The sequence below is a fragment of the Ursus maritimus genome, unplaced genomic scaffold (assembly GCF_017311325.1).
Source record: "Ursus maritimus isolate PB19 unplaced genomic scaffold, ASM1731132v1 scaffold_15, whole genome shotgun sequence".
Classification (NCBI taxonomy): domain Eukaryota; kingdom Metazoa; phylum Chordata; class Mammalia; order Carnivora; family Ursidae; genus Ursus; species Ursus maritimus.
In genome coordinates this window covers 15,675,891-15,702,431 of record NW_024423897.1, presented here as the reverse complement: position 1 = coordinate 15,702,431, position 26,541 = coordinate 15,675,891, and the positions used below count along the sequence as shown (strand labels likewise).

Below are 26,541 nucleotides of genomic sequence, written 5' to 3'. Positions count from 1 at the left end.
GCACTGACCGGTGGGTGGACACACACCATTTACATCATTGTGCTGTAAAATTACCAATTCTAGTCCCACAGGAAGTGCACGGGAGCTAGATTCTTGCTGGACGGAGGGACTGAAAAGTAAACCTCTCCAAGGCACATCTTCCCTCTAGACAGAGATCGCAGTGAGCCCGTTCACTATTACAACGAGATTATTTAACTGCTCACCAAGACCAAGTCAGGGTGAAAGAGAAGGCTGTGTAAGGGGGAGGCCGCTTCAAAGACCAGCCCCTCATGTGATTTCTTCCTGTTCAGTGACTTTTTACTGGGGTGAGCAGCACTGGGCACGAGGCTGTGCCGGGAAGCTGAAGGCTGAGTCCGAAGGCTGTGCGGGTCCCGCCCAGGTCCGGGCAGAGTGGAGCCGCTCTTGCTGGTCATGGTACGTCTCTTCAGTCAGGTCGTGTCCCTCCCCACCCCTACTGGTTCCTTTGGCCTGTGTAGCAGTTGCGGGGACACCTTTCTCCTGGGCACGGCCTGTTCTGACAGGTGGCTCTGCTGCCCCGGGCAGAGGCATGCAGGGAGGATGTGACGATAACCTGATCCCCGAAGAAGTCTGCTGAGCTAGGAAGGACGCCACCTTCATTTTTACAAGTGTTTTACGAGGAGAAACAGACCTAGAAAGGACCTATCTCTAGCCTTACTCTGGCAAGGAGAGCGCCCCTCATCTACTCCTTTAATTTAGAATCGTTTTCATTCGTGTGGGAAGTGAAACTTCATTTTACTCCGGAAACAGTGAACGGTAGTTCCACTGATTCTGTACCTGGAACTTCTTTAGCATTGAACTGTTCTCTACTGAGTCCTCACAGAAAATGGGTCGTACTTTAAATGTACCTATTCCTTCCCGTTACCATTAGTCGTGTATGGTGATCTCTCCGCCACACGGCCCCCGTTCCTCAGATACAGAGGTGGGGGCGCTGCCGACAACGACAGGTACAGGATAGAAGTCGATAAACGGGAACCTCCTCCTTTCTGTATTAGCAACTAACAACGCAGTGGGGCGTGACATATATTATTCTGTCCTGAATTTCTGTTTAATTTCTCACATGTTTGTACCATGTTTCCGGTTAAGTAGGATGCCTCTGGTGGGAAGAGGCTCTGTCTTATTGGTCCAGTTGCAAGATCTGACAGTATGTTTCTTTGAGCTCTAGCGGCACCGGGGATAAGTAGAAATCCTCACGTAGGTAGAAAGGCAGTGTTCTTTTTCCTCTTGAGAGTTGGTATGATGCAGTGATGAACAACCTGGACTTGGGAGCCAGGCTGTTCAGGTTGGAATCTCAGTTTAGCAATTGACATGCTATGCGACCTTGGGCAAATGATTAAATCTCTCTCTGCTTGATTATTTTCTTCTCTAAAATAAAGGTAACAGTACCAACCTCAGAGGGTTTTTGAAAGGAAGAAATGACATAATATATGTAAAAATAAGCATGACTCTCCTTGGCACATAAATGCTTGCTACTTTTAGGATTGTTTACCCTATAATTCCAAGCACATAAACCACACAAATATTGAGTTGTTTATCTATGAACTAATTTTTTATCAATAGCAAAGTTTCCTGCTAATCACGTAAGCCCAAGTGTCCAGAGACTATAACCCAAAAAAGAGGTATCCTGACCTTTGGCAAACGCTCAGGGTCACCAGGGTGCCGAGGAATGACCTTCTGTAACCTCTGGAAACCATAATCGATGGTGGGTTCATTGAGCGCTGCAATGAAGAAGTCACACGATTAGAACAATTTCAGGAAATAAGAGAGACCATACACTGAGGGTATGGAAATAACTGGAAGTCCAAAGTTTAATTCGCACTTTTGAACTAGATCATGAGATGGTCAGATGCACAATCCCCTTGCTGCACATTCCCGCCATCTACTGGTGCTATGTACCGTGGTGCGCAGCGACTCGCTCAAAAGAACATTAAAGCAGGTCCCGGACTCTGTGCTTCTGGCCAAATTCTATATTCCTTACATAATCAAAAACAGAAAGTAAAACGGCATTCGATGTGAAGCTTTAGGATTCGCTAGTTAGAAGCTCAGGTCAAAACACTCAAGGGCTTGTCTGAGGGTGTCTGTAGATTCTAATCAGCAGGAGAATGACAAGTACTTGTGTGACTGAAAAATCTCTAGTAGACCTCAGCTGACTCACCGCAGCGCCTCTCTGGTATGGCCATCAAGCCCGCAAGAAGGTGGTGAGAGGCAGGGAGACGCGATCTTCTCGGCATAGAAAGTCAATGCTACCCTTGGATGGAGTGTGCAAGGTGATAGGTGTCGAAAATGCCCTTGATACAACATCCTCACATCTAAAATGACAGACTCATTCACCAGCATCAATATTATTTCAGGAAAAAGACCAGCCTCTGTGGAGCACTAGCTTAGAGCAGCTGGGTCTCCAAGAAAAATTCTTAAAAAGACTGGAGGAAGAGCAAACCTGTAATAATACTTGAAGACAATGGGCCTAATTGTACCTATACTGTCTACACTCTCTTCAAAGCAGCCTTAAATTAAGTGTGATACAAAGTGGACTCTGGTCTATAAGTTTCAAAATTTCTTTCCAAGATATGAAATATCTTCAGCCTTCCTCATCTGACCAGGAAAAGATGGCAGCTCTGCCCTCTACCCACATCCCCCATATCCTTTAAGTAATAGGTGGGTGGGTGGGTGGGTGTTTTTCTTCTTTTCTTTTTTAGTGTAACTAACGTTTTCAACCACATATTTTCTCCCCTACCGAGTAAAAAGACAGTCTTTGTAGTTCTCACATTTAGCTATACATTAGAAAACAAGTTGCCACATGCTTTACTTAAAATGCATTTCCATTAACCTAAATTTTAAAAGTAAGATTCATACTACTACTAACTTTAAAAAACTGTATTAAATTCAAATAGGTCCCAAGGCTAATGGAAGCAATTTGTATACCAACCCAAACTGACTGGCCCACTTTTCAAAATACAGGTATGATAATCTTGTGGTTTTAAAAGGACATTTAAATTGAAAGACTGTGAATTTAGTACATAATTATACCAATAGAACCCTTTAACTTGTCAACTTGTAAATCTAAAAGGCTATCAATCATTTCTAAAGAGGAAATAAACCTTAAAATTCCTGATTGACAGTGCTTACTTTTTATGTAAGGGAGGAAAAAAAAAGGCAAAAAAAAAAAAAAAAAAAAAAAAAAAGAGCTGTGTAAAGTGGCCAGAAATCCATTTACAAAAGTACATTGTTTTACATAGGTGAGTAAAAAGCCAATAATTACACTTCCAAAAGACACATAAATCAGAGTAAGTACTTTTTCCTCACTTGTATATTTTAAGTTGGAGTGAACTTCAGGTAACTTTTTATTGAAAAGATTTTTTCCCAAATGCAATGCTTATTGAAGTTGTTAATAGAGAAGCATTTTCATTTAAGACAATGTAATCATTTTTGCAAATATGAGATTTAGCCTTCTTCTCCCCCCTTCTCCCGCTTCCAAACAGTAAACTTTCAACCTGTCTCTTGTGGAAATTAACTAAAATTATACCCAGGTGTACCAAATCTCTCCATCTATACTAGCATATGAGTTAAGGCACAATATTTATTATTCCTCCCATTTTATGAATTACTTTCTAAACCCTTGAGAAGAATTCTTTTTTCAAATTAGACATGTAGAGAAAAAGCCATAGAACTCTTTATGCAGGGAAGCTGTTACTCGTAAAATCCACAGTACTTAATCAAGAAATGCATGAAAGGGACAAGAATAAGCACCTAGGTTTAAGTTATGTATCACATCCATCCCCCACCCATAATACTAATTGCCATCAAAGATGTTTAACCATAAAAATAGCTTTAGACAATTAAATGTATCATTTTAATACCTGAAGACATAATTCAGCATCCTGAAAATTCTAATTCTTGGTTTTAGTTTTCAGTCTAAGTCACCAATAAAACTTGAATTGTTGACCTGTTCCCTCAGTTGTTTGATAATGAATTAATTCCTACTGTGTCAGGAAACCCGTGGTTGTTAAATGAATGACTGTCTGTTGTATGGGGGGAGGATGTGTTTCTCTGTCCATCCAGCCAACTCACGCAGAATGACCAACACTTAATATCTGCAATTAAAAGAACCAATTCAAATATCGTATGGAACTAATAGCTAAAGAGCTGAGGAGAAGTCATTCTGCTGCCACAAAGAGTAATTGAGTTAGATATATTAAAACCATTATTCAAAGGAAAATAAGCATCCACTCTATGGAAGTATACTTGGGGAGGGGAAATATTTCAGATAGTAAGACAAAGACTTTTAATTTATTTCCTATGCCTTTATGATTTGCTCTACACTCATACTTTTAAATATATTCACCTGCCCCTAATTCACATATTGAATAATACAATGGCATGGTCCAGTGCTGTAGACAAAGATAGCATAAAAAATATGCAATACAAAGCTCACTGTCTTAAATTCAAAGATGCCTGGGGCGCCTGGGTGGTGCAGTCGTTAAGCGTCTGCCTTCGGCTCAGGGCATGATCCTGGCGTTCCGGGATCGAGCCCCACATCAGGCTTCTCCACTAGGAGCCTGCTTCTTCCTCTCCTACTCCCCCTGCTTGTGTTCCCTCTCTCGCTGGCTGTCTCTCTCTGTCAAATAAATAAATAAAATCTTCAAAAAAAAAAAAAAAGATGCCTGATGATTTCTTTGATTGCTCTGACTAAAGGACAAAAACTGATTCCTGAGTGAGAGGGTCTCTCAGATAAAGATTATTACTTAAAAAAACAAAAAACTCAAAAAACAAACAAAAAAACCCGAAAACAGATTAAATGTCTAGGGAGCGAGGGTTAAATCATGGCATACCCATGGAATGGAGTATGATGCAGTCCTCAAAAGCAATGCCAAAGGGGGGGGGGGGAACTTACTGACATATACTATGTTGCTAGGTTAACAAGCAGGTTACAGGAGCATATGTAAACATGGTTACTTTTTAGAAAATGAACATACATAGAATAAAAAAGAAATGTCTGTGTATAAAATGCCTAACAGTAGTTATTTCTAAAAAAGTGGATCTTAAAGTGCTTTTCTTCCTTCTCTTTGTGCTGTGCATTCTCTGAGTTTTCCACAATGAACATATATTACTTTTATAATCGGAGAAAAAGGTTAAGAGCAAGAGATTGTTGCTGAGATGGAATTTGACCTCCTTGTATAAAGTAATGACATAAGAAACTATGCCTTAAAAGGGGTCTGTATACCCTTTAATAACCTTGCATAGGTTATTACAGACCATAAGAAAAATAAGTAGTATACTTTTGGCCAGTTGTATAAATATGTGACTATTCATAAACTCTCTGAAAATCAACAGAGAGGGTAACGAGGAGGAATCATAAAGAATGGTATATTTATTTCATCAGTGGGGGTCGTCGTACCTTAGGGACATACGTCTACTCTGCAAGAATGTAATATAAAGTTAATCCTTCAACAAAGTGACCTCATTGTATTCAAGCACAGGGCTCAGGGGGCACCAGTAGAAATGGGACTAATCAATTTTCCCCCCTAAAACTTGGGACAATTCCGAGAATCTAGTAGGGAAAGACAAAAAAAACCTAATTGAGCATAATTAACCACAAATAAAGAAGCATGAGCATCTTAGGTCGAAAAAAGAAAAAAAAAAACAGATGAAGCTATAAACTGCAAAAGGAATATGCACGGATGAGAAAGCATTATGTGACCGCTTCCAAACACCTAGTCCTCAGCTTCTGGAAATGGCTGCGGGGCTGTCATCCTAAACCAGGCAGGGACAGCCACAGCGCAAGGGAAGCTCAGAGCTTTAGAAAAATCTGTAATCCCAAATTTAAAAAGGCCCAATTTTTTTTTTAAAGATTTTATTTATTTATTCGACAGAGTTAGAGACAGCCAGCGAGAGAGGGAACACAAGCAGGGGGAGTGGGAGAGGAAGAAGCAGGCTCCTAGCGGAGGAGCCTGATGTGGGGCTCGATCCCAGAACGCCGGGATCATGCCCTGAGCCGAAGGCAGACGCTTAACCGCTGTGCCACCCAGGCGCCCCTAAAAAGGCCCAATTTTTAAATCATCAGAATAGAATGGCAGCAATGTAGGCATTTGAAAAATTCCATAAGATAGTAAATTCTCCATCGATTCGATCATCAGTTTTAGTGCTTACCGTGTGTCCAGACGGCATTTGTAGGAATTAACTACTTTGTGTCGCAACACCAAAAGCCTCGGAAAAGAAACTTCCTGAAAGGTACATGGAATCCAACCCCAGAAGGGGGATGAACTACCCTGTAGAGTCGGAATGCAGCTTCCCTCCATTCAGAAATGCCTACTCTTGCCTTCCTAAGGCTCAGATGATGGGTCACCACCTCTTCTCCCGTTTTGTATGAAGGCGTCAGGGTCACACTACACTTCATAAGACACATGGATTTAAGGGCAATCAGAGTATTGAGGACCCTCAGACATTTGAATTCAAGATGTTTTCCACTGTCCTGTTTAAACTTGGAGATACATACATGTTGGCTCCATGAGCTCAGGAGGACCCTGTGGAGCTGTGCCCATATGCTACAGTAAGTCTGGAACATTCCTACAAATGCACAGAAAGCAAGAGCCAATGCTTCTGCTCAGGAAAGCAAGCACAGGGCAGATGTGTGAGCTGAGATTTTAGAAGCGTCCTCTCGCTCACAGCTATGGTGTGTTACTGGGGAGTGGAAGCTGGTACAAAGCATGGGATATATGCATGGGGTTGGCATTTCAGGGGCATCAAAGTCACCACTTTTCAAAGAGTAAAAATTAATTAAATGGTTTAAAAAATCAGAGGTGCCTGGGTGGCCTGGGTGGCTCAGTCAGTTAAGCATCCAAACCTTGATTTCAGCTTAGGTCATGATCTCAGGACCCTGAGACTGAGCCCCACATTGGGCTTTACACTCAGCCAGGTGTCTGCTTAAGATAGTCTCTGTCCCTCTCCCTCCGTCCCTCTCCCCCCCGCCCTTCTCCGCGCCCTTCCATGCATGCTTGATCATGCACTCTCTCTCTCAAATAAATAAATAAATCTTTTAAAAAATCAAACCCTTTCATCCATCCTTGTGTTGGAACTACTTATCAATGGCTTTGGGTACTTCCCCAATCTCACAATCTGAGACTCCCCTAAAGGAAACCAGTAACTTTCTTTGCAGAATCAATCTAGGCAGAGCCCTTCTGTGGGCTTCAACTGAGGTCCTGGTCAAGACAGAACAGCTCTGGTTATATAAAACTATTGTTTACAGTGTCCAAATGTTCATGCGGCATGAAATGTTACATGCAAAGAACATTTAAAATAATGCAACTCGATTTTATGCACTAATACTAATGACAAGATTACAAAACCCACTCAAAACATCTGGTAATGAGTAAATCCTAACTAAATATATATATGCCGTTTGTGGCCTTTTCATGCCTTTAGTCTTTTTTTTTTTTTAATCCACTTCACAAACACACCAAATAAGGAAATTCTCTTTAAGGGGATTTATTTGCAAATGAAAATCATGTAATCAAGAAGGATGCATTGTCAGTTCTGAACATCGATTTTTCTCTTTTCAGAGTTTCTTTTTAGAGAAATCACTCCTCCGTCCTCCTTAACTTCTCGAATAAGTATTCCTGGAAACAATGAAAATGAGGGGCTAGAGAGCTGTGTTCCCAAACAGCAGAGGAAAGGCACTTTCGGTGCCGTTCCAATGTCAGTGTGCAGAGCCCCCTGCTTTTATAACCCAGCAACTCACTGCAGCGCTTTAACATATTTCTGGGGTTTTAATTTCCTTTTTTTAATGGTTGTGTGACATGATGTCATTTTGACTGGAAATAAAAAGAAATGCAGATATTAGGAAGGTAATATTTATATTCTATTGCCATTTAATGTCCAAACAAATATCTAGACTCTATGCCAAGTAATAAATAAAACCTCATAGCAGAGGCAATGATAAAACCAGCACCTGGGTCTCCCAGCTTCCCTGGTGACTACTCTGTATTTGAACTAAAGGAGTAACAGCAGAGCATTTCCCTTCAAGGCAGATCCATTCTGGGCATGAGAGTTATTACATATGTGTTAGGCGAGCCTTTTTGTTCCATAATGGCCCCATTTTTCCCTCAGTCACTAAATTAACAACCAGAGGTAAACAATAAAACAGCAAGTTATCTTCACAAACCTATCTTTAAGACTGGCTTTAAAATATATAAACCGAAAAATCAACCACAGATCTAAACAAGAGTCAGAAATATGGTTAATGAAGAAATTTGTTGCATTTCTAGCCACTTGGATATTTCATTATCTTCCTAGATGTCTAGTGCGTGAACGGTATTCTGGTCGTCTCTTGGGCGAAGGGGACGCACTCCCTGAGAACCCTAAAGCCAAATCCCTTGCAGGCGGAGCCCTGCTTCCAACGTGGAATGCTTGTCCAGCCCAGTGTCCTGCCTCAGGAGCCAGGAGGCTCAGGAGAGGTTTGGGAAGAAGGTGTTGGAATGGAGCGCACATGGGCAGAATTTACCAACATGGGACCCAAAGGAAAATTTCTAAACTGGATTAGGACGTGCCCTGACTTACTTGTAGCCTTCAAACTTTGGATGTGTGGCGACAACTTTGAGATTCGAAAATCAAGTGAAGGGATTACTACCTCTCTTTACTGAAGGGGCAATCAGAGGTATTCGGTGGCCTGTATGACTAAGTCCTCTTTACAAGGAGTGGCACCGGGGGAACATGCAAGGTGCAGGCTGTTGGGAGAAAGTGAGCTGGAAAGATCAGAGCCCAGGATGTTGGAGTGCAGGGGCTCTTCGAGAAAGAGGTGGAAGACCCCAAGGACTGTCGGTTGGAATGCAAAGAAGCTCCGTATTTGGAAAGTAACAACTCTTCCAGAAAGCAAAAGCCATCAAGAGCAGGAAGAAAGAGTTAAGAGTGACTTGCTTTTGTTTTTTAAAATGGAAACAGCTTTACTGTTTCTCTAAATCTAAAGCAAATACATTCTTATTGTATAAAAAAATACAAAAGAAACACAAAGAAGAGAAAAAAGCCCCATGATATCCCTAATTCATATATAATCATTATTTATATTAGTATATATGCTTTCAGACATTTTCACAACACTGTTTTATACAAATAGAGGTTATATACATATTTATCTCTACCTCATTCTTTTTAAGGGTCGTAACATATTGCATTATATAGATGGCCATAGTTTCTGTAACAAATCCCCTATTAATGGGGATGTATGCTTCCCCCCCCCGCCAAATTTTCACTGATTTAAGAAGTGCTATAATGAACAACACTCGGGAGAAACCCTTGGATGAGAGAATATGCACATTTCAAGTCTTTTGATACATATACTTCCTAACTATCCTTTACCAAATGTGTACCAACGTACACTTTGACGGGTTACAACTAATTTTTAAGGTGTTTGCATCCCAAACCTCACGTATTCTCTAACTTATAAGGACCTCGGAGAATTTTTAATAGATGTTAACGATCATAATGATTACTTGCTGAGGTGTCATTTTAAACATACCCTGAGGTCATAGAAGACCCTCTTCCCCGTAATATCAAGCTCATTATCTCAGTGATTCCCTCAATATGATACACATGTCAAAAATCATTACGCCCAATTCTAAGGTGAGAAACTGAGGCACAGACAGTGCTGGCTGTATAAATCAGAACAAAAGCCTCACCGCTTTACTTACTCTTCCAGGACTACTTTATTTTAATACTGATGAATCCCAATTTGCAACATATTGACAAGTTCTGCTCACACATCGATTAAATGGCTTTTTTTTTCACTAAGTATCTGTGAAACAGGCACCCGCCCTAAGGAAGAATCCTGGTGCCCAGACTCCTGAGTGCGTGCAGGTGAACAAGTCACTCAGCCTGACTTCTTTGCTTAAAGCTCACCGTCAATAAACACAAACCTTTGGAGGGGAGGCTGCCCTGGTATTTTAAACTTTCCCCACAAATGATCAAGAAACCGTGTTTTCTGTCAGGTTTGAGCTGGGCTCTCAAAGGTTGACTTGCCTTTTGGGGAAAAGAGAACACAGAAACCTGCTGAGCTACATGAAGCCCACTTATTTCCATCACAACCAGTTGGTATTTTCTAGACGATCCTTGGTGAGAAGTCACCAGCAGAAGTGGAACATCTATCTCTTCATAACCAGACCCCTTGCTTGCCCTGGAGGGTCACGCTCTGTCTAAAACGGGAAGTAGGTGAACGTACGATAATTAGGGAAACGGTACTGCTCTCTAATTGTAATAAAGTTGATGAGAAAAGTTGCCCCTGTTATTGCATATGACGTGCTCTGAACAGCTTGGCCTTTCAGGAGCCTTAATTTAGATTTCCAAATTTGATACACGTTTAAAAGTAAAATTAAATCCCTCAAGCAAAGGGATCTGAAGCTTAAAGATCTTCATGATTTTTTTTTCCTGGCCTTTCAATCTTTTTCACTTTAGAATTTTTTTTTTTAAAATTGGATCATTTATGATGAGGTCCCAATGCCAGATTTGCTCATTTGAACTAGAAGAGAAGGATGATTTTCACTGTGTAATGGATGACGGTGTTTAAGTATTGAAAGCCAACACAGTCTGTCTTTCTTAGCATTTGAGGATAAATCCATAATTTTCTTCCCGACTGGCATATCTTCTGATATAACAAGAGTAATATTCCTTCTATAATTATTCTTCAGATTTCTGCCCAAAGAGTTTTGACAATAACTGTTATCAAGGGGGTAAAATCACCCAGCCTGTCTGATAAACATGTTTCTTTGCGTTCCCACCCCAGCGAGTGCTTGACACCGTACTTTTATCATCCAGTGTGTGTTCAGAATGAGCTTAGAACAGCAATTGCCGGGAATAGGCAGGCGATAAACCGCATTGATTTAACACATCTTGTTTTCAATCATGCTTGGATTTTCTGAGCACGCATTTTTCCTGTACTCTGGCTTGTAGCTTTTATCTGACGAGCTGATCCCTTTTCACTGGAAAATGAAAAGGTCGCACAATAAGACACGGTTTACTGGAACTTGAACACGCACCAGGGAAAGTATTTTAGATAAATACTGTCAGACATAGTGGAGCTGAATTTCAACAACACAATTGCTAAACAACAATACTTATTACTCTCCTAGAACAAGCTACCAGTAACTTAAGGCTCTCAGCAGGGAACAGCACCAAGTCCAGACTCGAAAGCTAAGAAACCCTTCGCTGAGCTCCACGCTAACCAAGCACAAAGTTCTGGGCTGAGGTCCTACTTGCAATTGTTAATATCACGGTTTTATGAGACAACTCGAAAAACTACTCCCACTGTTCACAGAGCTGTTTCCTCTAAACCAGTGGACAGGTTTCAGAAGAGCAGGATAATGAAGTTGTTATTGCAGGGCTCTGTAGACAGATTGAGAGGGGGAAAAAGTCCCAAGGAAAGTGAAATAAAAGTGACTCCAAATAATCCATTAATTCCACTAATAAGCCAGGAAAGTACTTGTGACTGGGATTAGGGATTAGAGGATTAGCTGATTATTTGGTAATATTTTAATAAGCCAAAGAGCACTCATAGCAAGTATGTTATGTAGAGAGCTACAATGGCTTTGCAGATAAGCCTAGACATGATTATCAGCCAAACTCCAACTAAATGGCACCTTGATATAAAATAAATGAAGTCGGCCTTTTTCAGTATTGACCCAACCTACATGATTATTAGTGCTGTGTATCATTAGCTTTAGACTCAGCCAGAAACTCTCCTCTACCTGAACGGGAGTCAGAACCCTTTTCTTTTTAGCCTTACCACACATTCTCATAGTATCTTTATTCATTATCTACTCCAAAGCTTCTCAAATTTTCTCCGTTCACAGTACCTTGGGCAGCTCAGCAATCTTTTCACAGTGCCTCTAAGTAAAAAGAAATACCCATCAGCTCTGTTTATTAACTACTTAGGTCCAAACAGCCTAATATTTGTATCCTAATAACATAGCAGTTATTTGAAAAAAAAAATACAAAGAAGCTGGGAGAAAAAAATAATATAGTAGCATTTTTCTTTTCTAAATAATTGTGATTATTTTCTAATGGGGTATGTGTGCTCCTGTTGAGCACTGCATAACTTTTCAAATCTTGGAATAAGATAGGCTATCACTGCCCTCTTTTCTCTTCTGCATTAATTTTTATGTGAGACTTCCTTCTGATCACAGTAATTGCTGATAACTCAGCTTTGTAAAGCTATGACACCATCAAAAAGAATGAAGTGAGATCTAATGTTAAGATATGCACTACCTTGAACTAGTAATTTGTTCGGTATCCAACAGACTTTGTGTTACCTGTTTCTCTCAAATTTAAAATATCCCGTGGCACCCCTGTAATGCTAAGATACAAGGATCAATTGTATTCATCTATGTGTGTCTTTTCTTCTAGTAATAATTATTATAACAGCAACATCAGCTAAACACTTAAAAATTTACTATATACCAAGCACTTTCCATGGATTAACCTATCTAATCTTTATCACAACCCTGAAGCGAATAACTCCCATTATTCTCATTGCACAGAGAAGGAAACTGAGACTCACAGGAGTTAAGGATCTTGCCCAAGTCCACAGAACTGAGGAATGAAAAACCAGGGATTCAAAACCAGGCAGTCTGGCTCCAAAGCCCTGCTCTTAACCTCTTTGCTAGATTAGACAAGTCAGGACAACCAAGAAGCCTCCAGAACAGACCTTTAATAATTTTGGCCTCCAGGACTTCTCCTATGCTTTCCTTACTCCCCGTATCCCTTCCTATCTGCAATGTGCTCTAGTCCTTTCCTTTATCTTAACATGTATCCCTTAGAAACCTTTGTCACCTACTCCGGACTTCATTTGACTGCCATTTCTCTAACAGCACACTCCTCTTCCCTTTGCTCCAACCCTTTTGAAGTGAATACAGCTAGATTTGCATCCAGACTACCTCACTGACCAGTGATGTGCCCTTTGGAAAAGCCACTTTCTGTCTTTAAGTCTTCCTTATCTATAAAGGGAAGATTTGATGTGGTGCTATCTGTACAGTGCTTAGCACATAGTAGTCAAAGGCAGTTATTATTACTATTATTAGACTACCTGACGTGTTAGAAATAGGGGCAGATGTGGGGAACACAGGATTAATTATGTATTTATTTATGGACTATTTATGTATTCCCCACTCTCGAGGAACTCCAGAATCTAGAGGGGGCAGAAAGACACAAACAGATTTCAAAAACAATGCAATAAATACGATGCAGTATTCTAGGAGAACATCAAGTATGTTTCGCTTGTCCCTGGGGTTCAGCCTTTCTTCCCCCACTTACACTAATTTGAAATTAGAGTTCAAAGAATTCCACCACCTCTAATTCTCAGATATTACTCTAAAATGGAGTTCTACCTGGAGTAGGACACAATTGTTTTAAAACAACATAAATCCTGTGACCAGATGGGAACAAAGAAAAAGGTAGGAAACACCTAATTAAGATGGAATTCTTTCCCAGACTTGGGATATTTTATATTGCTTAATTCAATAAAATTGGATTCTTGCTGTATATAAGTTTGTATGATTAAGAAGATAAAAAGAAAGAGAATTACAGCCCAGGTCCAATTTCATGTGCATGCCCAGCTAGGGATGATTCGGTTGGAAAAACTCTTCTAGGCAACAAGATGTACCCTTGGGGAGTGCATAATCCAGTGGGGAACCAGGCCTGTATGTAATCAGCACAGAAGAAGGAAAAAAATAATTCTGTGTAGTGGAGTCAGGGGTACATTTACCAAAGAAGTCATATTTGAGCCGAGTGCATATGGATAAATAGAATATTTCTACAAAAAAGGGCGGGAAAAGCATTCCAGGCAAAAGGAACAATGTGAGCAAAGGCACAGAGCTATAAAAGGACACGATGTGTTCTCATAAGGTTGGATAATACGGTTTGGGGAGAGCACAGCTTATACACTGGAAGTAGAGTACGGAAGAGTAACCAGGAGTAAAGTATTGGCCTTGAGTGCCATCGAAAACTTTAGCTTGGTAGGCAACGAGGAGCTATTTCAGGTTTTCCATACCATAAGAGTAACACAATTGAATCTGTATTTCAAAGACATAACCATATGAGTCCAATGAAAAATGGATTTTAAAGTCAGTACTTTTGTAATAATCCAAATGGAAAATGAGTGACCACCTCATGATGATGTGGTCATGGAGATAAGGTAGATTTCAGAGGTATTTGAGAATAGAATGCGCATGACTTCAGTAACATATTAGGTGTGAGGGATAAGAAAGGATGGAGAATGACTGACATTTCTAATTTATCTGAGTGGCTAGAGTAGCCACTCCACAACATAAAGAATGCAAGCAGAAAATTCCATTTGGAAGGAAAAAATCATGAGTTCAATTTCAAACATGCTTTTTAGGTGCCAATAGAACATCCATGTAAAAATCTTTAGTAAACAGTTGGAAACAAAGGACTAAAACTCGGGTAAAAGATCGAGGATGGAGTTGATGTTATAGGTAATGTCAAGATAGAGATAACAGCTGAAACTACAGGTGTGAGAATAAAACCAGGGACAGACAGTGCTGCGGTGAACACCAACAGTTAAGGAATAGTTAGAAAAAGATTCAGAGGCAGAAGGACGAAGGCAGGTCAACACAGTAGAAGGAAAACCAGGAGAGAATAATGGAACTGAAATCAAATGTGGGGCTTAAAGTGAAAGGGGTTGTCCACACCGTCTAGTATAGCTGGGTAATCAACCAGGAGCGGTCTGAGGAGAAGCTGTTAAAGTAGACCGTTCCAAGATAATTAGTGTAGGTGGCAAACACAACTTCAGGAGACTCGTGGATGCCTTAATCCAGAGGCTCTAGTTTTCTCAACAACCCCCAAAGATCGGGGCACACAAAGAGAGTAAGGGTTGTTGATAAACCTATTTTCCTGACTGAAGCTTGGCTAATCAAGAGAGGCAGAAGAGAGAGTAGAGGACACTCAATTCCAGATTGGAGTCAGCTCAGGCCTAAGAATAGTGTAGAGTTCCAGGTGCCCTGAGGCAAATTTATGATGCCAAATTCACCTTCAGGTATGATCAATTCCTGTTGGGGGGTTGAGGATGAGCGGATTTCCATGGCTCTTTCTTTTTTTTTTTCTGCCCCTGATTTTGACATCTGTCTTTTAAGAAGTGGATAGAACCAAGTTGGTCACTCACTGGTCACCCCAGCACGTTCTACTGCTTCTAACCCACCTGAGATCTGGACTTGAGGGCCACAGAGGAATGGGCCTCCATGACCCAAATACTGACCAAATACATCTGTATATGTAACCAGAATTTAATCTTCCTTGGATGCTGGTGGTCTTCATATTGGTCCCTGATGACTTACAATCAATAGATGTTTAGTTAAGCAATTCGCTTGTTTTGGAGTAACAGTTATTGTGTGGGCAACGGGTATGTGGCCACTTCTGCAATAATCCCATGTCTCCTGATGGAGTGAACATTACAATCACACATTTGTTGCTATTAGCTCATGAGATGCTGGAAACCAATTTTGAAAAGCAAGTAATAAAGCACCACATAAAAAATAATGGTGTAATTACTTCTTGGTCAGGTTAAACCTACTGTGACGATAAAAACCGAAGGGAGCAGCAAGCATCATAAGTGGGTTTGCTGTAAATTTGACACTGGTTCTGACCTTCAGAAAGGAAAAGGCTTGAACCCACCCACCCAAGCCAGGTGCGCAGAAGACTATTTGTGTTGTATGTATATCTTTACTGAGTCTCTGTTTAAAAGCTTATGCTAACTCTTTTTTTTTTTTTTAAGCCTATGTCAACTCTTAAGAGTTAAAGAGAATGGACCAGTCACCAAATTATTGACCCAAAGCCTTTCAGGTTCCTACTTGGATTTAGGCTCCAAAGAGAAGAGATCTAGAAACTAAGCATCAGAGAGCAATCACCATGCTGGTAGGATTTATTCTCTAAATATAAAAGAGAAAGAAGGAAGTGGGGGTCTAATTGGAACATGGACCACACTGTCTAGGAGGTAAAGGAAACATGGGCTATTGCTGATGGTCTATGGGCAAGCAGTCTGGTGGGCCGCTAACATAAACAGAAGAAACAAACCAGCCTCCACTTTTAGGCTGTGATCTTTTACACTTCTCATCCCAAGTGCTTGCAGTCTTCCCTAATCCGCATGAAATACCAAGGTTATGTGGGTGTAAGGGGTGGGAGAGAGGCTGGCTTAGTCAAAGTTATGCCAAGAACTCTAAAGGATGGAATATGGCACAGTCTATATTTAAGGATATCATGATTGTTTCCATCAGTGAGCGTGGCTTTTGGTTATTTCCAGCTCTTGGGAAGACATTTAGTTAATATCTCTGCTTAGCCCTTCTAAGAGTTGCAAATGGTTCTCCTAAGATATGTGCATCATGAATAGACTTTATGACAGTATACTGTTGGGGAATAGCATTAGTCTGCTGGTAGAGCAATAGTGGATTAATTTTTTACTAATAGAAGTGACTTCAATAGGTTAAATTCTCAAGGACAGAAACCTGCATGGAAATATGCTATACACTGAGGAATGGGAACAGCTTTTAGGAGAGCAAATTGGCTGTGGGTGGAGAGGAAGAAGGACTAAGCCCAGAGACTAGATCTTCACTGAATTCAGAGACATCCCCCAAACGAGGCCTGGTGACCACATAAAGTAACAAGTCTATTTTTCCAAGTGGGCACAGGCCCGCACCAGGCTTGTCAGTCTTCAGAAATGTCGTCGTGTGTTGCAAGGAGACACCATGCCTGCTCTGACTCCCCTGGACCTTCTTCTTCCTTCAAAGTGGAAGTAGAGACTGAAATTCTCCAAACTTAATCTCTCAATTCTCTCTAAATTGTTGGGTGTAATGGGGCCTCTTAAAATGAAAAATAACTGGGAACAAGGAAAAAGAAGCGACTTCCCTTCCATATTCTCTCTCTACAATCCATCTGCCCCTATTGGAGGCTGGCAAATTTAAAGGAAATGAAAATACATATTTAACTCCATCTGTGGAATTCACTTTGCCTGAGGCCACTGTGTCGGATATCATTGCGGGGTCTTTCAGAGGGTTGGGGCATAACTGCAGGGCCAGAGACTAAGCTTAATAAACCACTGACCTATTCCCAGATGGAAAATTTTTATGGTTACGTTGGGACAATAGGCTCTGTGACCCTTTAAGAACAAAATCAAATATACTGGATTGCATTTTTCAAAAGCCACTGAAACAACTTTTAGGTAAGAATACATTCCTTTAAGTCTCCTTTTTTACTCTAGAATTAACAACTTGATCTTGATACGGTAAGGAGAGGGGCACATCCGTTCAATCAACGTCAGAACATTAGTGCTGCAAAGATCCCTTCTTTTCCAGCAAATACAACCCAAGCTTGGAGACCCTAAGTGGCCAATGCAAGATCAAACAGCTAGTTAAGAGTTGAATCAGAATGAAAACTCAAATGTTGGAACACAATCCACCCTAGGTCCCCTGCATTGGTCCTCCACGTAAACTTGATTTAAAATAGAAAGTATCATTTATTGAGAAGGGGTACCTGGCATTCTACTTTTGTTAACTTATTTTTTTTTCTCCAACACCCCAAGAGGAAGATATTCCTATTTTACAGATGAGAAAACAGAGGCTGTTAATCTGGGGTGAGGGAAAAGAAGTGTGACTGAATCACACCTATGGAAAAGGACATCAAACCGGCCCTTCAGACAACAGCATCTTCATCACAAGATCGGCTCCTAGAACTGCTGTCTGTTTCAAACCCAAATGGCGCTGCCATTGTATCAAATGAACACTAACTACAAGGAAGACCAACGAAGGCTCCCAGGATCCTGAAAATATCATGGAGCAGGTCGACGAAGCGTCCACATTTTTTTTTAAACCATTACCAATCTCGCTTAGAGTCTGTTTTGCAAAAAAAACCCTGGGATTAAAGACAATGTGCTCTGACTTGACCTAAATTCTTGTAAAGAAAATGTGATCATAATTGCAGCCCACAGTAACTGGTGCACAACTGGCATGTACCAGAGACTGTGCTCAGCACTATGGAACAGATCATGAAGTCACAGACATCCCTACGAAGTCTGTATTGTTATCGTCACTGTTTTTACAGCTAAGGGAAGTCCCTGAGGACCAGGATTCATACTCAGGCCGTCTGTCTCCAGTGCCCACCCACTTACTCACTCTTTATTCCGGACTGTTCCTGCACAAGCATTTAACTAATAGGTTGGGAGAGATGATGTTCTATTTCCCTTCAAGGCGACATAAAAGAAAACAAACAATAAAAGATGCCTCCAGAAAAAAAAGCTATCCAGCTTAAACTTGAAAATACAAATACACATCCACATATCCTAGAGAGACTTGACTCCAGGAACACATAAGTTTAAAAAGGGAAATTTTCCAAACTGGTTCAAGCTTAAGCCCAAAACCATTTTCTGTGAGGTGTATGGTGGTGATTTCACCCATAAGAAAGATGAGAAATGACACACACTTCTCCATTATCACCTCCCAGCTTGTTTAATCTCACCTGACAAGTTTTTCTTAATCAAGTAACTTGAAAATTATATGGAATCTGGAGGCAGCTCTAGGTAACACGGGTGGAATTCTGATATGCTTTCTTCATTAATTGCTCATACCCCAGAAATGAGAATAAAGCCTCTCTTCCTGGGGAGTCTTTTAACTGAAAAAAAAAAAAAAAAACTTATCTTAATTGAATGCACACATCAGGTAACTATCTTCGGATTCACAAACCATTAATGCCCCATTTTCATAGAACGTCTTCCTCTTTCTGGTTTGTTGAAAGGCTGGCGTTCTCAGGGCTGTGCTTAGAGGACTGTGAGATTCAGCAGGAATGTGGAGGGGACGAGAGAAGAAGGGAGCACATTAAGCCCTCGTCTTCACAAGCAAACGAGCATTCTGGGGCTGAGCAGAGAGAACAGCAAGCAATGCTGTCCTTGCAGAACTGACATCCTCCCATCACTGCTCTGAGTCGACTGCAAGGGAATCACAAATAATGTCATTCTGCCCTCTGAATACCAGTTAAGCAGGCTTCAAATGTGCCTATGGAGGGAAGACAAGACTTGCAAATAGAGTTTCCTGGATGTAAAAGGATGGTATAATGATAAGGGAGGGGGTTAGAAAAATGAATTGCACATTTCTCTCCTGAAATATTTGTTTCAAAGTTTCACTTTTCCTTCTCTCTCCAAAGCAGAAAGATCTTAGCAGGGGTTGAGGGTTGCCCCTAAGGACTCTTGTCAGGTTGCACCCCATGGCCTGGCAAGTCCCTGCGGAAGAGACGTGAGATGGAGAATCGTTTCATGCCAGGGGCAGCAAGCTTCTTGTGGGAGAAATTCACCAGCTGTACCTCTTACTGAGCGTGTAAGTCAGAAGGGTGTAAGATTGTGACTCTGATGATACAAACATTTATAGTTAGACTTTGGAAAAGATATAAGCACTCTTAAGTTCTTATTGCATGGGGAACTATCTGGGCTCTACTGAACTTTAAAAAAAAAAAAAGTCGTGAAAATATTAGAAACCATCAGGAGGATCCATTTCCCAAAATACACAATGGCATCTTTTTAGCCTGATTTTGCTTTTGAAATAAATTCAGGATCTGACTGTGTTCCCTTGGCCAAGATTCTGAAATCAACTCTAACTGCAATTCCATGAACACAGAAAAAAGATCTTTGACTCACCAGAGCCCTGACCTTGGGTTTTGGTATTGAAGGCACCAAATCAGGTCATTTGAATCCCAGACCAACCACCCTACAATGAAAACCACGCTCGGTAGGAAACAGTGTGAACGTGGGGTTCCAGTACACCTGCTACTAATGCCATTCGTTGTGACATAAGTCAATAAGGTCCCATAGAGTTTAGGACTCGGAGAAAACAAAATAACGGTGTTACATGAGGGAGATAAACACACACTGAATAACAGCAGTTATGAGTTTCCTTTACGTGGCAGGAATATTTTCTTGGCTGTGAGATTTAGAATGTCAACAAGGGAGGTTGGGCATGCCAATTCTCTGAGTTTCATTAGCCTGCCAGAATATTTAGAGGTCTGAGCAAGGTAAACTCACTCTCTCACGTTTGTGCTGAAGGAGAGGTGCTACAGACCTGTCCCAATCTGAGTATTAAATTATCTTTCCTCATGATGACACCAACACTGAAACTTTATAGAGAGCTTCTTTTATAGTCAGCAGTAAGGGGCACTGGATTTATTTCCCTTTGGACAATCAGATTGTAGTTAGCATAACACCAGTGACTCCAACATCAATCCACTGTCAAAAATAGTTTTATGAAGGCCAGAGAGAGGCTGGGCATAAGGGAGGCACACCCAGTTGTAGACATATAAACATTGAAAGAGAAACTAAAATCAATTCTGTAAACAGAAGTCAAAGCTTTCCTGGGGTCATTAAAGACCTTCATTTTAATATTCTAACAGGAGGATATTTACTGAAATATCAGATCAATTCTTAAAGGAGAGCTGGTCCCAGTGGAGTTTATTTGTGGTCCTCTATCCAATGTCCATTAGACAGGGTCCCCGTCTTTAGTAGAGTGGATCCAAATACATTCTAAGAAAGGAAATGGATTCCATTCTCTCTGTTTACTTTATTACTATTGATTTCCGAATTCCCTCCAATCTCTTTCCTAACTGAGCAGATAATATACATTTAGTACCAAAGGTAATTATTCCAAAATGAATCCAGTTTGCAGCTGGGTGATAAAAAAGAGAAAGGACACTGATAGATTAAATACTTACACATTAAAAGGTATGGCTGATTGTATTAATATGTACAAGAGCTTTAATAGGCTCACTTTATGGCTAGATATAATTTCCTAGGCTAATCGCAAGTTCATTTGTATGCTCGGACATATTTTATTTCCACTATTCTATATTTTGTAGCATTATTTTATAGCGCAAATACTAAAATAATAAAAACAAAATCATTTGCAATACATATTTTTAAATCTATCTTTAACGAAAAGGAACCACTGAGGACAATTTTTTAAAGTATTCGAAAAGGGTTAGGGTATTTAGTTTCCAGAAAGGAAATATTTTTTAAAGCATCGAACTTAGAAAAAAAAAAAAAAGAAATGTATCATGTTAAGAGTATATATAAAACAACATAAATATCCAGCAATATAGGAATAGATAGATTTAGTAAATCCACACTGCGGCAGATTATGCAGCCTTTTAACATCATGTTTATGAAGAAGTTCTAATGCGTGGGAAAATGCTTAGTTGGCTACATTAAAAAAAACAGGATGTAAAACTGTGTGTGTACACATATATAGTACAACCACAGATATGAAAAAATGTTTACATACATTTGTTATGCATAGAAAAAATATGAAAGAAGCAATGAAAATGTTAGCAGTGGTTATCTCTGGGTGATGGGTAGTGGACGATGTTCTTCTGTCCTGTCATCTACAGATTTTCCATAAATAGCATACATCCTGGCTAAAAATTATTTGAGACCCCTCACATGCCAGGGGCTTCTGTGTTGGCTCCTCTTTGAAAACCTGCCCATTTACAAGCAGAGTGAGTTTTCTGCAGTGTCCCTACCAGATGTGTCCACGTGTTGGATATCCAGTGGTCGTCACACTTTCAATAAAGGTGTAAATATTGAAGATCTTCTTAAAGACAGAACAATGGAGCAGTTAAGGGGGTAGGTTCCAGAGCCATCCCACCTGGGTCTGATGGTGGTTCCACCTGATTAACTCTGACCAATGACTTTATCCCTCTGTGCCTCAGTTTCTTTTTCTTTTTTTTAAAGATTTTATTTATTTATTTGACAGAGAGAGAGACAGCCAGCAAGGGAGGGAACACAAGCAGGGGGAGTGGGAGAGGAAGAAGCAGGCTCACAGCGGAGGAGCCTGAGGTGGGGCTCGATCCCATAACGCCGGGATCACGCCCTGAGCCGAAGGCAGACGCTTAACGACTGAGCCACCCAGGCGCCCCTGTGCCTCAGTTTCTTTAACTATAAAATCAGGACAATAAAATACCTACCTCATAGAGGTTAAATGCAATGATATTTGTAAAACACATCAGTGGCATGAATAATAAATACTTAATATAATTTGTTAAGTGGAATAAATAAAATTCTCACTTGCATTAATCAGAATGAAGATACAGATGAAGAAACGGACATGGTTAAAATATGTGTAAAACATTTGAGCCTTTGTTAAGTTTTTTGATAAGCTCATCTGGGGCAGAAGTCTAATTTTCAGTTGAATTCAAACCAGTACTCTAGTGGTTATAAATGGTTTTTTCCTGTACTTGCCAAAGATCTGTATATCTATGCATTTCGAAAATGTTAATGAAGATGTTGGGTTCAATGAAATACTTCCTACGTACCGGGACTGTCTGTAATGTTTTGTTTGCTACCTTACACAAGACTCTAATATAAGACTCAGAACTAAATCGGTGTTCAATAAATGTTTGCTGAATGAAAAAATGAATGAATGAAGTACTTCACCATGGCCGCATCAAGTTGTCCAAATATGGGCATATGTCCATAATGGGAAATAGTAAGAACTAAGGTTGAACTGTTGAATTTCTTAGAATCTAAAACTGTTATAATATGGAGACAGTGAGATGGCAACATCAAAAGAGCAAGGGAATGAAACAACCATTTATTCTGAGAAACACGCTGCAGCTCAGCACTCATCTGTCCTCAAGGACCCTTTTCCTAGGGAGCCCGTAACTGTGGAGGGAGCACTGGCAGCGAAAATATTAAGACAGCAGCGGCAGCACCAATAAACAGGAACAGTGTGTCTGGCTGGTTCTGTGGGTTTTTCCTACCAGGTAAAGCATGACAAGAGAATGTCAAAGCAACTGAGCTCAGAGACAACACTTGAAATAAGAACACTATATAATGGCAAATTTTACCGAAGTAAATTTCATGAGTGAGAGCAGAAAACCACTATTTTTAGATACGGTCCATTGTTTTGTATGCATTGCAAAGTTACTCTTAATACATCTAATTTCTAAATTCATGGTGTAACTTTGAGCATTTGGTGGAGGTCTTGGCTCCAAAGCAGCAAAAGAGAAGTGAAATGTCCCATGGTTGTAAAATCTTGATAAGTTCTCGGTGTCACTTTTTTTAAATGTGGAATTGCTCAAACCACATAGATAATTATAGATGACCAGATTGTAACTGTTTTATTGCTTCTTTTTCCCCATAAATTTTAATTTTGGAAAGTTAAGTGAAAAATGTGGTTTCAATTTCCTACAAATTGCACACAATTTGGTTTTAACAAGAAAATAGAAAGAAAGGGTATGTTCTTTAAAGTGAATTATGAACTAGAGTTTGTTTTCGCTCGCTCAACACCGCAAGAATAATAAAGCACAAAATTTAGAAAAGATGCCTTACAAAATGGAAATCAGGAACTGTAGTAAGAAAAGCATAAAGTAATTTTTTATCTAAACACGGTTTAAGCAATCTAACAGGATAACACAATTGAGCTAGTCTTTCTCCCTCTGGTGAAGCAAGCTCAAGTTTAAAAGGAAAGAAAGAAAGAATGAAAGGGAACAGAAGTAGAAGCTGACAACCTTAATGCCTTGTATAACAGGAAATCTCTTAATGAGGAAAGGCTGTGTACATCCCCAACCTACTCTCTCCAAAAGTGCCACCACTGCAGAAGAACTATTAAAAACAATTAATAGTGAAATTACTGAAACACACACCTAGAAACAGAACCAAAGACAAGAAAGAGATTTTTAGTAGAAAGAAATGATAGCTATCTGCTGGATTCTGGCTATCATCTTAGACCAATATGCTTTTCTCGTTCAAAGTAGTGGTCAACAACTAGCATGTTAAGGACAGGAAACCCATGATGTGTGTCTACCACACCAAAACCACCGTCTGGAATGCAAACAATGAAGTCAATCAACCAGCTGGTTTTTTCCCCCTTTGTGCCAAACTTTGGGTTGAACGTGTTCTTTTATTCCTTAAATTGACCACTATTTTTGCCTTCCTAGCTATGTAGATTATGTCTGTATTGGGCACAATAAATTATTCAGACAACAAACAATTTCATCAAAATCGCCGATCCTCATTGATCAGACTCTCCAGGGCCCATGTTATTTAATGGTACCACATGGCTTCTTCAAATTTCTCCTTCCAAAAATGTTTACGTTCAGACATATTGCAACAACCACAGAGATCACCTGTATTCTGTATCCTACAAACAAAGCCAACCAAATCTAACGCAAGTACCTGATATAACATCAATACCCCTATGTTTTTCTTTTTTGGCCAAAATGTAGCATTTGCTGAAATTTTTCTATCCGAGATTAAAATGCAAGTATAGTGCCTCTGACTGTTGGAACACTAAGTTCTGACTTATGAAGGTCCAGCTATAAACTGGGACTTGGCAAACTTGAAGTATTACTCACTGACTAATAATCCTATTAGTCAAAACTGTAAACTTCTGGTCAACTACATTTTTTGCATATTACTGCATGAAGCCCTAGTTGAAGTTCACTATCCAAAATGTCCTTTGAAGGCATCGCAATTAACAAGAGGTAATTTACTCTCTTGATATATAAAAGCTGACTGTTCCTGTCCAAAAGTCAATAAATCTTTGGTGTTGGTGAAAGGCCATTCCCTACCTGTAGCAATCATGTTACCCAACCCTTGGGCAATGACTTTTCATGGAGCACAGACCAGGCTGACCGCAGTGTTCACATGGATCTCAGTCCCAACTATTTCACTGATGATGTAGTCTGAACAAAATAATGGTGCAATAAAATAGGAGGGTTTCATAGCAAAATGCTAAAAAAACTGCAATAGTCTAGCTGGAGGGAAATCCACAGTAGGGCATCTTGAGAGGGAAGCAAATGAGAAGGCTTGCTCTTAAATCAGGGCTGAGGCGTTCTTCATTCATTCTTGAATTCTTTTAAAGATTTATCCATAAAAGCCCTCTTGCCTATGCCTTCCATTCCCAGTCCTGTTTCCAAATCCACTGTTCTTACCTGACAAGGGCCCCAACATGTTTTGGTCATTATTATAAGCACCTTATTGCCCTTTAAGAAAAGCAGATGGCCCTAGATGAAGATACAAAACTCCACTCACTTCAGCGCAAGCTATTGTTCTTACTCAACACTGAATTGAGTGAGTGTTCAGAATTTTTCATAACAACATGACTAAAATAAAAATATCCTAAATACCCTAAAATATCTCCTGGGGGGAAGAGATAAGAGGGCAGAGAGGAAGAATGTAAATGATGAACTTGGAAAAGTATTTGTATATGGATCCTGGACTCCTGTAGAAAATGGTCTAAGAGGTGAAAATAATGGGAGATAGAGAGATGGGGCAGAGTTTTTACAGTGTCTTACATTATATAATTTTCACCTATGAAGACTGCCTATTTTTAAGATGATGGAGCTCAATACCAAGGGGAGAAAGCAGGAGACTGGAATTCAAAGGAATCTTACACCCTGAGTCCTCTAGGCAAAACCGCTCCCCAGTCTCCTGTTCCCTGGTTTCCCAGGCTGGGCTGTCCCTCCCTGCAGCCATTTGCCCAGTTTTCTACCAGAGCATTTCCTCACTTTGATCAGCATCATGCCAACACAGCCTGCCCTCGATTCGTTTTCGCTGCCCACCTGATCCATGTTTGGATCCTGAGTTCTTTGCACCCCGCTTTGCATATAGTTGGCATTCAATAAAAGGCAGAGAATGAAACACAAGGAAACAACAGACTCGCTTCTGCTTTAGGAAGTTTGTTTCATTTTTAGACCCCTAAAAGCTTCCTGGGATTAGTCAGCTGAAAGCCCAAAGCAAAAGAAAGGACAGGGACTGTGAGGGTGTTTTGAGATATTTGGGGGAGCTGGAATTCCCACAGAATTGAAAACAAAAAAGGCTGAGACTTGTAGCAGCCCTAGTACCATGCCTGGTACAAAGCAGGTGCACACTTAGGAGTGAGCACACACACATCAGTCATGGAAGCAAGGAGGAAAGAGCAGGATTTTGTGGGAAATCGTTGCCCTGGGTGGACGTCAGGAGAATCCTTATGGAGGCAGATGAGAGAGTTTGGGACAGGGTCTACCAGTGGATGTGAACACTAGTCCCCATATATTCAAGCCATAATTTGGTGAAAGATCACCTGACAATCATCTAAGATTCTAAATAAGAGAGTGTAGATCAGGACAGCTGGGGGCTTCCCTATTTAAAAAGGCAAAATGTAAAATCAGTTTCTTTTTTTAGGGCTCTTTTCCTGAAATTTCTAACCTGGCCAAAATGTCTGTGGTACTTTAACAGCTTAGAAAACTTAGTAGCAAACCTTAATAAATTTTGGAGTCGGCCCAGAGTCCTAACTTACTGAGGGTATTTTGCCCTCGAGGTGGGTTCACACCATCTGGTCATGGTTGAGCCTCTGAGATCCAAGCTCTCATTCTGGCAGGCTCTTCCCCTTCTGCCAAACCTCAACCACAGCTAAACTTTCCCAGCCTCTGGAGACGAAATGTTTGGGCTGTCTTCTGACCAAGTGTGAGATAGTTTTTGTGTGCATGTGTTTGTTTTGTTTTGTTTTGTTTTGTTTC

General features: G+C 40.3%; 1 protein-coding gene across 5 annotated transcripts in view; it reads right to left on the bottom strand.

Moving 5' to 3' along the window:
• The window catches only part of EBF1 (EBF transcription factor 1), a 389,762-nt gene that overhangs the window by 31,665 nt on the left and 331,556 nt on the right, over positions 1-26,541 (bottom strand). For all 5 annotated transcript variants that reach the window (XM_040630353.1, XM_040630354.1, XM_040630355.1 and 2 more), the window contains one exon: positions 1,648-1,736. In XM_040630353.1, the coding sequence (XP_040486287.1) occupies positions 1,648-1,736 (89 nt within the window). The remainder of the gene's footprint in view (positions 1-1,647; positions 1,737-26,541) is intronic.